The sequence below is a fragment of the Cyprinus carpio genome, chromosome B14 (assembly GCF_018340385.1).
Source record: "Cyprinus carpio isolate SPL01 chromosome B14, ASM1834038v1, whole genome shotgun sequence".
Taxonomy (NCBI): Eukaryota; Metazoa; Chordata; class Actinopteri; order Cypriniformes; family Cyprinidae; genus Cyprinus; species Cyprinus carpio.
The window spans coordinates 8,263,773-8,277,894 of NC_056610.1; the positions used below are offsets into that span (position 1 = coordinate 8,263,773).

General features: G+C 36.0%; 1 protein-coding gene and 1 long non-coding RNA gene across 2 annotated transcripts in view; one reads left to right on the plus strand and one right to left on the minus strand.

Annotated features, from left to right (window-relative positions):
• Positions 1–1,224: 1,224 nt before the first annotated feature.
• On the plus strand, positions 1,225–11,292 carry LOC109048177 (histamine H2 receptor-like). Its single transcript, XM_042737935.1, has 2 exons — positions 1,225–1,266; positions 8,577–11,292. Exon 2 carries the CDS (start codon positions 9,890–9,892, stop codon positions 10,997–10,999), a length of 1,110 nt encoding a protein of 369 aa, XP_042593869.1. The 5' UTR covers positions 1,225–1,266; positions 8,577–9,889; the 3' UTR covers positions 11,000–11,292.
• Positions 11,293–11,366: 74 nt separating this feature from the next.
• The window catches only part of LOC122139607, a 10,020-nt gene continuing 7,264 nt past the window's right edge, over positions 11,367–14,122 (minus strand). Inside the window, exons 2-3 of the long non-coding RNA XR_006156414.1 lie at positions 12,511–12,595; positions 11,367–12,247 (exon numbers count right to left, since the gene is read on the minus strand). This is a non-coding gene — a long non-coding RNA (uncharacterized LOC122139607). The remainder of the gene's footprint in view (positions 12,248–12,510; positions 12,596–14,122) is intronic.

Here is a 14,122-nt window from a genome sequence, read left to right on the forward strand (position 1 = left end):
TTTTACAATAGAGTGCAATTTATTTGAATATCTGCATGACCATGTTTGCATTTGACTATGAATCTGGTTTTGTCTGATGGCATTTTTAGATCTGTTTTAATACATTTGAGAAATTAATCAACACTCTGTAAAGCAAAATTACCTAGACTGTAATATCCGCTGTCTTAATACTCAGTGATTGTTCAGAAGAGCAGTTATTAGCACGTGTCTTCATAATGTTCTGCATTTGACAGATGTCTGCTTACAGTATAGGGAGAGCAGGGATGGATGCAACTCACGTTGAGCTGTAACACTATTACTTTACCCTTACATTACACTAACCATGTGACAGAAGATTTTGTAAGAGTCAAGAAAAAAAGGGAAAATAAATTATAGGATGGAAAAAAAGAATAAGAAAAATCAACATTTCATATTTGGGATATAGTATTATTTTAGTATCACTTACATACTGTTGTAATTTTGGTTAATATTTTTTATTAGATTTTATTTTATCTTTTCTGTTTTTTTTTTTTTTGTTTTTTTTTTTGTTTTTTTTACTTTAATTTTTGTTAATGTTTTAGTATTTTAATTATTTTAATTTAATTATTTTAATTTAGTTTTTTTTTTTTTTGTCAATTTTACTAGTGTTTGCTTTGTTAAATATAAAATAGTTTTTATTAATGTTTATTTTAAGTGACTATTTGTTTGTTTATTACCGTTTTATTTTTGGTAATGTTTTTAGTTTCATGTAAAAAAATTACAAAATATTATTTAAAAAATATATTTTAAAAAAGGAAAATAATGAAAAGGTGTTTTATATTAAAAATTAAAATAATAATAACAATATAATGCATATTAAATGTTAGATCTTTTACTTAATTCTAAAAATCCACCCAGTTTTCTCGTAGAGGGAGGGTAAGTGTTTGGGTTAGCTTTATTTAAAAACATTTATTCTCAACTAAACTAAAGAGATTCTTTGCCTATCTGCTTTCTGTAGTCTGTAAATAGTACTTCTGTGGTTGATGAAGAAAATCACAGCTTTTAAAAATTAATCAATATACACACAGAATCAAGGTTCATTCCTCTTACATTCAACCTGTTATACATTACAAAAGCAGAAAAGTGAGCAAGAGAGAGAGAGAGAGAGAGGCATTTGACAATCTGATTGGCTGACTGAAGAAGTGTGCTGAGTTGTGTGTGTGTGTGTGTGTGTGAGAGAGAGAGAGAGAGAGAGAGAGAGAGAGAGACAGAAGGGCAAGAGTAACAGCAGAATGAAGGTCGACCAAGGTAAGTTACGCTGCTGCTACTGCACCACTGCATGTCACATATAATATCTCAATAAAACACTAAAACTACATCCTCAGCATTGTTTGTATGTGACAATGCAAACTAGAATAGCACATTAAAACGCTGCTGCTGAACGGATAATTCCTGACAGCTGTTTACAGTGCATTATAATGACTCATAAATCAATTTTTATAGGAAGTCAAGAAAAAAATATATGTAGATGCATCAAGATGATGTGGGGAGAATTGTGTGAAACTTTGTTGTTGAAGGAATCAGTAGACGTCCTGCATGTACTTGGCAAGATTTACTGCATTTTAGACTTGTTAGAAGTTTGTGGCCGTTGATCTGTCTAGACAGAACTGATCAGACCTGATCTCCTTTAAGCCTGAGCTTTTGCGTCTCGTCATGTGTTTCCAGCTGCGTTTGTGCTCATGAGAGCCGGATTTCTGTGAAAGACGTTTAAAGAAGTGAATCTGTTTGATTTGAGAGAGATCAATGCAGACTATTTATTTATGTGTGTCAGAAGAATCCTAAGATGAAACACGTGTCCTCTTCACGTCATACCTCTTCAGTTACTTCAGAAATAACAAACAAATCATCTCAACATTTAAATAGATGAGGTCTCCTAGCAACCCAACACCCATGACGACCATGCTTGTCAGAAGCAATCAAAAGACGGCTGGCTGTATTCCTCACAGACGTCCTGACTGCCTGAGGAACGAGGACGAACACTGACAAATGTGTTTACAAGCCAATCAATGAATGGAGCAGAGTGGCCACTTAGATGCACAGTAATATGAAACCATCAAAATAACAGCTAAAACACCACCTGTCATCTTTTACAAGCAAGATAATAAAAATAAATAAAAAAAAATAAAAAAAACATTAGACTGAGCTTAATTTTAAAAAATGTGTTACAGAGGTTTACCTCAAAACGACTAGTCAAAGTGACAACTTTGCATATGTTTGCTTGCACTTCATAAAACTCTTTAATTAGTTTTTGAAAAGTGTAATGTTACCTTCCTAAGTGCTCAGAAATTTTCACCTGATGCGTGACAAAATTAAAACAAATCAGAAAAGAAACACTCTGCAACCACCAAAACACCCTAGCAACGTGCTAAGATATGCATCTTTTAACTGCATCACTGATTGTGATGAAAAACACACATAAAAAGGACAAACATGTAAAAATGAATCATAAAAGCAATTATTAAGAATTAACATAAGGGCTTCACTCTTAAAAAAGGTTCCAAAAGGGGGTTTTCACAGTGATGCCATAGAAGAACCAGTTTTGGTTCCCCAAAGAACCTTTCAGTGAACAGTTCTTTAAAGAACCATTTTTGAAGAACATTCAAAAATGTTCTGTCCCTCCCTGAACCCCTTCCAGTTTGCATATTGGACCAACAGCTCGACCGACGATGCCGTCGCCACTGCCCTCGACTCAGCCCTCACACATCTGGACAAAAAAAAGGCTCATATGTCAGAATGCTGTTCATAGACTTCAGTTCAGAATTCAACACAATCATCCCTCAACAGCTTATTCACAAATTGGTCTATCTGGGGCTCAACACCTTGCTGTGCAACTGGCTGCTGGACTTCCTGATTGGCAGACCTCAGGCAGTACAGGTCGGCAGCAACACCTCCAGCACCGTCAAACTGAACACTGGGGCCCCCCAAGGATGTGTGCTGAGCCCCCTCCTCTTCACTCTGCTGACACACAACTGCACACTGTCACACAACTCCAACCTCTTCATTAAGTCTGCGGACAACACGACTGTGGTGAGTCTCATTAGCAACAGAGACGAGAAAATCTACAGGAGCGAGGTGAGCCACCTGGTCGCGTGGTGCACTGACAACAATCTCTCTCTGTATGTGGAGAAGATGAAGGAGATTGTTGTTGACTTCAGAAGAATGCACACTCAACATGCTCCTCTGACCATCAATGGTGCGACTGTGGAGAGAGTGAGCAGCACCAAGTTCCTGGGTGTGAACATCCAAGAGGATCTTCCTCTCCTGGACTGACAACACCACAGCACTGGCCAAGAAAGCACAGCAGCATCTCTACTTCCTCCGCAACCTGAGAAGAGCCAGAGCCCCAGCCAACACCATGTGCACCTTCTACAGAGGCACCATCGAGAGCATCCTGATGAGCTGCATCACTGTGTGGTATGGCGCCAGCAAAGTGTCCTGCCCGCAAGACCCTCCAAAGCATAGTGAGAGCAGCTGAGAAGATCATTGGTTTCTCTCTCCCCTCCCTCCAGGACATTTACGGAACCCGTCTCACCCACAAAGCCCTCTGCATTTCAGGTGATCCCACCCACCTGACACAAAACTTCTTCATTCTGCTGCCATCATGGAGGAGACTGCAGAGTCTCCAGGCCAGGACCAGCAGACTGAAGGATAGCTTCATCCATCAGGCTGTCAGGAAGCTTAACTCTCTCCCGACTCTATGTTTCTAAAAGCCAAGTGATGAAACGGCGTTACCTGATTAAACTGCGGGAAAACAGCTGGGGCCTTATTTATCAATCTAACATAGAAACGAGCGCAGATCCGTGCGCACAAATCAACTTCCGTCAGAGTTCACGTGTGATTCATGAAACATTTGTTTGCCGCCAATCTCACCGTATGAATGATCGCATGTTGATAAATGTGGTGGCAGAAAACAATCATCATTTCAATATCACGCCCATAAAAACACCCCGGTTTAAAGCCTCGTCCCTAGAGTTTACGACACGGAGAAACGAAACCCGGCCAAAAGGAAGAAGTAATCTCATGGAATAGAAAACACCCTTTTAACCTTGTAACTGAAATAATTAGGCTACATTAATGTAATTTATATGTATATTAAAATACTGGTAATTATAAACAGCCTATTTAGTTCCCCTCACTCTTGGAGTAAGCCTTAGAGTTCCACAACCATTGACTTTTGTGTGATGCAGGGTTGCCAGGTATTCGCAACAAAACCTGCCACAGTTGCTACTCAAAACTAGCCCAATCACGTTTCGAGGGGGGATTCCTGAAAAGAAAAGAAAAGAAAAAAAACATTAAGGGGGTATACAAAATACATGTTTTTCGGGGGGGTTCCTGCGGTAAAATTTGCATGCGTTACTGGGGTCAGGGGGAAAATTTTAACATTTTAATTGCATCATTGCTCTTGTAGAAAAAAAGGGGGGCATGAAAATTTTAAAAGAGTAATAAAACCAAACTAACAACCACAAAAAAAACAAACAACCTACCAAACAAAATAAAAAACAAACTAACTAAATACAATCCAAAAAAAATTAAAAATGTTAGTCAGAAGGAAAAACTTTCTTAAGAAAATGTAAACGTTTTAATTGCTTGTGCGGAAGAAGAAAAAAAGACAAAGAAAAAAATATTGAAAATGCTGTTAAATGAAGAGGGTTAGTCAGAAGGCAGATGTGCCCCGCTGACACACCAGTAATTGCCGAAGGAAATGTTCAATATTTCCGAATCTGTTTAAAGTTTAACATGTGGTTATGGAGAAGGTTTCTAGCAACAACAGAGGAGAAATGTGCATCTCAATGAGCTGCAGTCAACTCACAGAGAGACAGGTGGTCCTGAAGACAGCAAACAAAGAGTTAAAGTTTGCCATTAAGTAAAAAAATAAAGTCCATATGTTTCTAAATCATTAAATTAGATCTACTTTTATGAGAAAGAACATTGTGAACCTCTCTGAGAAATAATGAGAACGAGCAGGACAGTAGAACAGAGACCCACATAAAAGACAAATCACAAGCGAGACGTTGAATATCTCAGTCAATATCTCAGTCTTTCTTTGAGAAAGCAATTATACATTCGATGGAGATTTTTGCTGAAGTCTCCAGAAAAGACACGCGCCTCCTTTAGAGTTTCAGAAGAATTTCAGTGATGTTTCAAACTGTGCCGAGACACCAAAACCTGCAATCAAAATAGAGATTTCAATATTAACTCAATTATTTCTGATCTGAGCTGCTCTCCGCTATTATTTTATACCTCTGTATTCTTACTGTTGACTACTTTGGATCTATATTTGTTTCTTCAAAGGCATTTTAGGAAAAAAAATAAATAAAGATTGATGCATTTAAATTCCATAAAGAATTTCCATCCATTTTTATTATAAAGCTTTAACATAAACAAATAATCTTAAAGTGATGCATATTTGTAAATCATATAAATGAAACGAGTCAGATTTCTGCATTCAAAAAAATCATGGCATAGTGTATTATTTAATATTTGCATTGATTTTATTTTATTTAAATAATAATATTTAGATGTATTTACTGCAGAAGTAGCATAAATCTGTTCTTTGAGAAACAATTAAATTTGTTCAGTTAAAATGAATAAAAATATGCAGAGGAACAAGCAATATTTAATTAGTTGAATGAAAACAAATTGGATTTATTGATGATAAATACATAAACCTTTTTTTTTTGTATTTAAAACACATTCATATTATAACGGAAATGACAGAAATCTGACCAGTTTAATTTAAATAGAGAGGGAAAAAAGGGTATACTCCTGAATAAATTGGTAGTTTTCATGTTAGAAGTCAGCGCAGCAGCGGAAGAAATGACAGAAATGATATCCATTCTAATTAAAGCATTCAAATTCACTTTATATTGCATTCATTATTATACTGTGATAAAAGAAAATGAACTAATATGATTTCCATCTACAGAAATGGTGATTTTAATATTTTATGCATTATATGCTAAGATTTTATATGATGACCTGAATAGTCATGCATAGGAATGACCCAGTTGACAGAGCTCTTCAAAAGCACTGGATATTTCTCTCTCACACGCACAAAGACAGACCGTGGTAAAAGCTCAAGGGAGTGGACATAAGGACATTTTAGCTAGGAAAAACATCCAGCCTGTGTGTATGGAGATTTATTTTTCATTAGAATATCACAGTATGCCCAAGAATGTGCCTTGTAAAGTCTCATCTCACTCTAAAAGGACAAAAAATAGAGGGCCTGTTTTCTTTGAACACTGTACAAAGCTAATGTGTGCAGATATGACATTATCTCCATTCCAGCTTTCATCATAATGTCTCATATGTGTTGTGCTACACTAATATGAGTGTTAGAGCATTGTGTTCCCTTTCAACTTACCGTCCTACACACACACACAAAAACAATGTGCTGTGTAGGAGTCTGAGAGCGTTTCGTTACTCTACAATTGTCTTTAACATCAACTCGCAGCCAAACACAAACACAGTCTCCTCATCTTACAATTTCACTCACGCACACGTTTGTGCATCTTAAGAGACCTGCAGAGTTGTGTGTGCAGAATACAAAAGTTGCAACCTGATAATAATTAGAAAGTGCCATGAGAATCTGCTATACATAAGAAATCATTGAACGATTCAGTACTGTCTAGCTTTTTTTTCCTATCAAACTTTTAATGTTAAATACTTACAATGTACGCAGTGCTGAATACAGGATTATTTCCCAGTGTGCATCTCTTTAAAATAATTCATGCACAATTCTGCTTCATTGTTCTGCATTATTTAAATTGGTGTCATGTTTGTTTTTCTCTTTGAGTTATGTGTTGTGGTTGAATGTCTCTTTGCTTAATGATATGTGACCCTGGACCACAAAACCAGTCATAAGGGTCAATTTTTTGAAATTGAGATTTATATGTCATCTGAAATCTGAATAAATAAGCTTTCCATTGATGTATGGTTTGTTAGGATAGGACAATATTTGGCCGAGATACAAATATTTTAAAATCTGGAATCTGAGGTTGCAAAACAATCTAAATAATCAAAAATTAAGTTTTGATATATTTACGGTATGAAATTTACAAAATATCTTCATGGAACATGATCTTTACTTAATGTCTTAATGATTTTTGGCATAAAAGAAAAATCAACAATTTTGACCCATACAGTATATTTTTGGCTATTGCTACAAATATACCCCAGCGACTTAAAGGGGTCGTATGATGTTTTTTGAAAGATCATTATTTTGTGTATTTGGTGTAACAGAATATGTTGACATGCTTTAATGTTCTAAAAACACATTATTTTTCAAATACTGTACATTATTGTAGGTCCTCTATGCCCCGCCTTCTTTCTTTGCTTGAACATTTGGGCGGCATTACGCAAATATTTCCACATAGTGACGTAGAGATGTGGGGGCGTGTTTGAATGAGCCGTTTTAGGGGGGTGTGGACGAGTCTTAACTTTTATAAAGAATATCTCTTTGGATTTGAGACTTTAGTCTTTGCAACTTTACAGATCTTCTTCATGCACCAAAAGCTTGTAACACTCCAAAGAGAAAGGAAAAATTTAGATTGCATCATATGACCCCTTTAAGACTGGTTTTGTGGTCCAGGGTCACATATGATTTTGAATGTCACGCTCATTGTGTTTGTATGTAAAGTACACTTCCATATCAAGTATACTTCCATTCAAAAGTTTGGGATTTTTAATATTTTTCTTATGCTCATCAAGGCTGCATCTATTTTAAAAATACTGTAAATATCGTGAAATATTATTACAGTTTAAATTAACTGTTTTCTAAGTGAATACAGTTTAAAATATAATTTATTCCTGTGATGCAAAGCTGAATTTTCAGCATCATTACTCCGGTCTTCAGTGTCACATGATCCTTCAGAAATCATTCTATTATGCTGATTTGTGCTCAAGAAACATTTCTCATGACTATCAATGTTGAAAACAGTTGTGCAGCTTAATATTTTTGTGGAGGTCAAATAACTTATTTTTGTAACAAATTTAATGTCTTTACTGTCATCATTTAAATTATCCTAGTTTAATAAAATCATTTCTTTCTTTCTTTCAAAAAACATATGTCTGAAAAATAGTGATTTATCACTATTGCCAGATGTCTTAATCTACAGAGATCCTTGCTTTAAATCCTTGCTTGTTTCCATTTATTCATATAAAATATTATTCTAGAAGCAAAACGCAACAAAAAAAGCTGATCAAACTGGATAGTCAGTTTGCATGACAGTTCAGTTCACATGTCCAGTGGATTTTGTGGTTCAGTTGAAGCATTTGATTTCACTTGCAGATTAAAAAAAGCTATGTGACGTTGAGGAAAAGATACTGACCCCAAATATAATGCATGAAACATCTTTTTTCTCTCTCATACAAAACAGAGATATAATGAAACCAGTTAACTGCTGAAGTCACCACAAGTTTAGCAAAATGCAATGATGACTGTTAATGTTATTAGTGGGATATATTATGTGATGTTACTGAAAAAAAAATCTAGCATTTTATATTGGTTTGGCAAAGGCTGACAACCTTCGAAAATGCATCTGTTTTATTTTAAACAGGAGAAAGAGGAGAAAATGTAGTACTTCACTAAGACCAGAAGAGGTCAACACACTTCAGTCTAACAGAGGTCTGGAACAACTATATAGACGGACGGAAGGTGGATGGATGAACAGATGGATTAGCGGAGGAGGTGTGCGTACCCTGCAGTGTGGAAGGAGACCATTGGGAATAGACCTTACTAAACACCTTGACCTACAAAAACTGCATTGCATTTTGCATTGATGCATTTGGCAGATGCAGGTATGCACATTGCCTGGAATCAAACAAACAGCCTTGGCACTTTTGAGCTACAGGAACATTCACATGGCCAGACAAAACATTAAACATAGACAAACAAATCTGCATTCCAAGTGTTTCCCTACTGATAAAAATTGGTTTCTTGACTTTCAAAAATTGCATTGGATTTTGCATTAATGCATTTGGCAGATGCATGTATGTACATTCTCTGGAACCAAATGCACAACCTTGAGCTACAGGAACATTCACACAAGCAAAAAATAAGAAAAACACAGATACATTGCTAGTGTTTCTTTACCGATAAAACGAAATGCATCACATTTTGCATTTATGCATTTGGCAGATGCAAGTATGTGTGTTCAAACACACAACCTTGACATTGCTGAGCTGCAGGAACATTAACATAACCAGAAGATAAGATAAACACACCACAAACACAACTACATTTCAATTTTTTCTCTGCTGATAAAACTGTTAAGAAAGTCACGCATGTTGTCCAACAAAAACTGCTTTACATTTTGCAATGATGCGTTTCGCAGATGCAATTATGTCAGTTGCCTGAAATCAAATGCACAACCTTGGCATTACTGAGCTATAGGAACACTGGAAAAGCCAGAAAATAAGCTAAACACAAAAACTGCATTCCATTTGAACATCTCGAACTACAAAAATCCCATTGCATTAAATAAGCTAAACACAGAAATTGCATTGCATTTTGAACATCACAAACTACAAAAATTCCATTGCATTTTGCATTAATGCATTTTGCTGATGCAACCATGTGCACTGCCAGAAATTAAACACACAACTTTGAGCTACAGGAACATTCACACAAACAGAAAAAAAGATAAGACACATACCTTCATTCCTAATGTTCATCTACCAATAAGACCATCAGAAAATCACACATCTTGACTCACAAAAAATTGCTTTGCATTTTGAACATCTCAAACAAGAAAAACTGCTTTGCATTTTGGCATTATTGAGCTTCAGGAACATTCAGAATGCCAGAAAAACAGACAGAAATTCTAGTGATTTTCTGCTGATAAGTAGAAATCACCCAAATACAAACAAAATGATATCTCAGATAGCACTGGCTGTGATGCTCTCTGTTATTATCCTACTCACTGTCAGTGGAAATATTTTGGTTTGTCTGGCTGTGTACGTGACCAGACGCCTACGTAACGTCACCAACTGCTTCATCGTCTCATTAGCGGTTACGGACTTTTTACTGGGTGCTCTCGTGCTGCCGTTTTCCACTCTTTACCAAGTTACGGGCGAGTGGCCACTGGGGGCGCACTTCTGCAACATCTACATTTCGCTAGACGTCATGCTATGCACCGCCTCCATACTCAATCTCTTCGCTATCAGCTTGGACCGGTACTTTGCGGTCACTGCCCCGTTGCGTTATCCAATGCTAGTGCTTCCGTGGCGAGTTGGTGTGATTTTAGCGACAATCTGGCTGGTTTCTGTTGGTGTTTCATTTGTACCTATCCACCTAGGCTGGAATACACGAGACTTAAGTGTGCAAAATATTCGTGAGGGCGACCCTGCGCGAGACTGCCGGTTTGAGTTAAATCCAACGTATGCAGTGGTCGACGCCTTTGCGACATTTTATCTTCCCCTGGTGGCCATGTGCTGGAGCTACCACCAAGTTTTTCGCATCGCAAGGACACAGGCAAAAAGGATAATTTCTACGCAACGGGGTTCGTCATCTTCAACAGGAGCGACGACACTCACCCTGCGTGAGCACAAAGCCACAGTGACGCTAGCAGTGGTGCTTGGCGCTTTTGTGGTGTGCTGGTTCCCATATTTCACATTTTTTACGATAATGGGAATACGTAACGAAGACAACCCGCCACGGACAGTGCAGTCAGTGGTGCTTTGGCTAGGATACGCAAACTCTGCCCTAAACCCAGTACTTTACGCCACACTCAATAGAGACTTCAGGTCGGCTTATGCCAAGTTGCTCTGCGGAGGACGAGGATGTAAAACGAAGACGAGAATTCCGATGGCAACAATGGGGGAGGGGCCAATGGGTGGACACGCCCCTCTGCCAAACAGGGCGGGGCTTCTGCCTAGAACTTGTGTGCTGCTGCAAGAGATCGAAAATGGGAAGATGGTCGACAGCAACACAATAACTGGTGCTACAGTTACCATTATAGCTAATGGGAATAAAAGGTAGTAGAAGTACAAGTTCTTTTCCCCGTTACAACAGAGATTGAATGAATTTAATGTGCTGTTGTTTTGTCTTATTGTCTTCGTATCTGCTCATTTATTTATCTGTCAGCAGCCTACAGGGAACCCAAGTATTAAGACAGAGTAATTAAAAATACACGCAGAAAGTACAAATGCAATTAATCATAACTAATTGTAGCAAAATGCTTTTCTTTTTTTAATGCCATCTGGTGGCCATGAGAAGTAATAAGATATTGATAATAATGTTTTAATAAGATTTTTTAAATGTGACCTGGACAAGTACACACACATATATATATATATATATATATATATATATATATATATAGCATGAAGAAAATTAAGCCTACTTTTTGACTACTACATTGCAATTCTATTGTCCCATTTAATACTTAAAATAATATCATGATTACACTTATGACAATCATGAATCATAAATAAACATCTGGATGCATTACAGTCATGAGAATTGGGGTTAAATATTCTTAATGTACAAAAAAAATCTCAACTGTCCTAAAGCTTCATTTCTTTCAGCATTTTTTTCCTTTTGTTTTAGTGTAAACTGAGACCTAGACATGTTATGAGATTCACTTTATTGCAGGTTTAAGAGAGATTGACCTGAGGGCCAGAGAATTCATTTCTCAGTATTATTTTCTTAAGAATCTGTTATTTGTACTCATGATGTTACCAAATGGTGTTTTTATTCCCATTTGGCAGAGAGCTCTTTATGATATAAAATCAGCTATGCGACAACACCTGTCTAAAAAAACTCTACAATCCAAGTCTTCTGAATCCATAGGACAGCTTGTTGTAGAAAAAAAAAAGACACCAAAAAAATTTAAGTTGTTATTTGCTAAAAAATTTATCTAGAATGCAAAATTGTGTTTTAGTAATGGGGAATCTCTCTTTTGTTCTCCCAGCAGGTCATAACATTTTCATAAGACTCAACAATACATCTCCCTCTATAAAAGTGTCTGACAATCAACATAAAGGTGACAGAACAAGAACCAGAACCTAGTGTAATTTAATTGAGCTTTTGATATCCAAAAACAGCAATTACAGAACAGAAGTTCTGTTTCTAAAGCAGGTCAAAGAAATGCATGCAGCTTCTCTTCTGTCGGGTATTTTCAACAAAAACTACACTATTCTCTGGCTTGGACATGTGATGAACTACATACCTGTCCTGTTTGGATTCAGATCTGCCAGCAGCCCAGAGGGACCTCAAGTATTAAACCTGTTTAATTAAAAAATACACACAGAAAAGGTGGTGTAAATGCAATTTATTGGTAACTGTTTTCTGTAACCAAAATTCTTTTCTTCTGATGCCCTCTGATGGCCATGAGAAGTATCAAGATTATATACAGTAGAAGCACTAAGAAATATATTCCGTTTTACTGCGTGAATCTCACAATTTGTAGAAATACAAGATAGTTTGAAAGTTACTACAGAGATTAAAGGAACAGTTTGCAAAGAAATATTAATGCAATTTTCACTCACCTACATACAGTATTGCTCCAAATCCAAATGCTGTTTTTATTTCCATGGAACACAGAGCTGTTTTTGATACAAAAAAAAAAAATGCCTGAAAGGAAAAAGAAAAAAAAAGACCATAAACGTGTTACAACTTAGTGTATGAGCACTCAAAATAACAAGTACATGCATATGTCCAGGTCACATTTTATCTTAAATAAATATTAATTTTTCGAAATAGTATTAAAAAAGGGAATTTTTGACCACTGACATTATCTCATCTAACACAGTAAAACTAATTACAGAATTACATAAATAAACAGATAGACAGATCAATCAATCAAACATAACATCTGAATACATTAAAGTCATGAGAATTTGAAAATAATGTTTCTTGGCCCAAAAAAAAAAAAAAAATGTCCTAAGGTTTTTCTATGAGCAATTTTTTTTTCCTTCTGGGGTAAAATGTGACCTGGACACGTTTTCATCTTCAGCTTTAAAGGGATATTCACCTGAGGGTCAATGAATCAACTTTTTTTCCATGTGGAAATTTCAGAAATCTTAAATCTTACTTTCTTGTTTTCTCTCAAAAAATTGTTGCATGGGAATATTTAAACAGTCTGATTACAGTATTGATGTAAAGATGATAAACAGTCTGTCATGAGACAAGCATGTGCATGAATCTGAAATGTACAGAAGCAGCGCAAACCAGAAATTAACTCAGAAATACAGAATGAAACGAGAAAATAAATGGCATGTGTTCTGTGAGTTAGGCCTATTGTTGATTGGCTGCTTCTCTGTATAGTTTTATGTTGTTTTACAATATTGATGTCTACCTCAACACGTTTTTTTTCTCCTCATATCTGACTCATTTAGTCATTTATTCAATACATACATTTATCACAGCCTTTATCAAAAAAAAGAACAACCACAAAAAAAAAAAAAACAAGAACAGAAAATACAATCACAGCAGTGTATCCATCATCCTGGTTTGTTATCAAAATATCATGAAATAATTAAGGCAAAAGCTCAGACAGAGTAATTCAGTAACTCAGATTCCTGACCTGAGGAAATACAGGCGGAGGATTAGGAGAGGAATTATGGGAAGACATGAAGAGGAAAGTGAAGGAGGTGTGCGTGAAAACAATATCTGGGCAAAAATACAAGGAAAAGTTCAGTGTAAGGTTTTAACACCCCTATTAGTACAATTAACAAAATAAAAAACTAAACAAAGTACTAATTGATATTTGTTCAAATATATTATGAGAGTGAGAGCATCTGACAACCAAAATATTCTATTATTGTTTACATAACTATATATGCTGAGAGTCCTTAATTAAAAATATATCCTCCTATAGCATATAGGCTATACATAGAAACTTCACAACAACCCTAAATACAAGTTTGGTTTAACTTGAAGAAATTGTGACAGAAATGCATTAATATTGCACAGCAGAACTTATCAAAGTAATAATAATAACAACACATTAAAACAAACACCTTAAAGGGATACTCCACCCCAAAAAAAAATAAAAAAATAATTGTCATTAATCACTTACCCCCATGTTGTTCCAAACCCGTAAAAGTTTTGTTTGTCTTCAGAACACAATTTAACATATTTTGGATGAAAACCGGGAGG

Coding starts and splice junctions, on each gene's coding strand:
- LOC109048177 (XM_042737935.1), top strand. CDS start 9,890: ATGATATCTCAGATAGCACTGGCTGTGATGCTCTCTGTTATTATCCTA.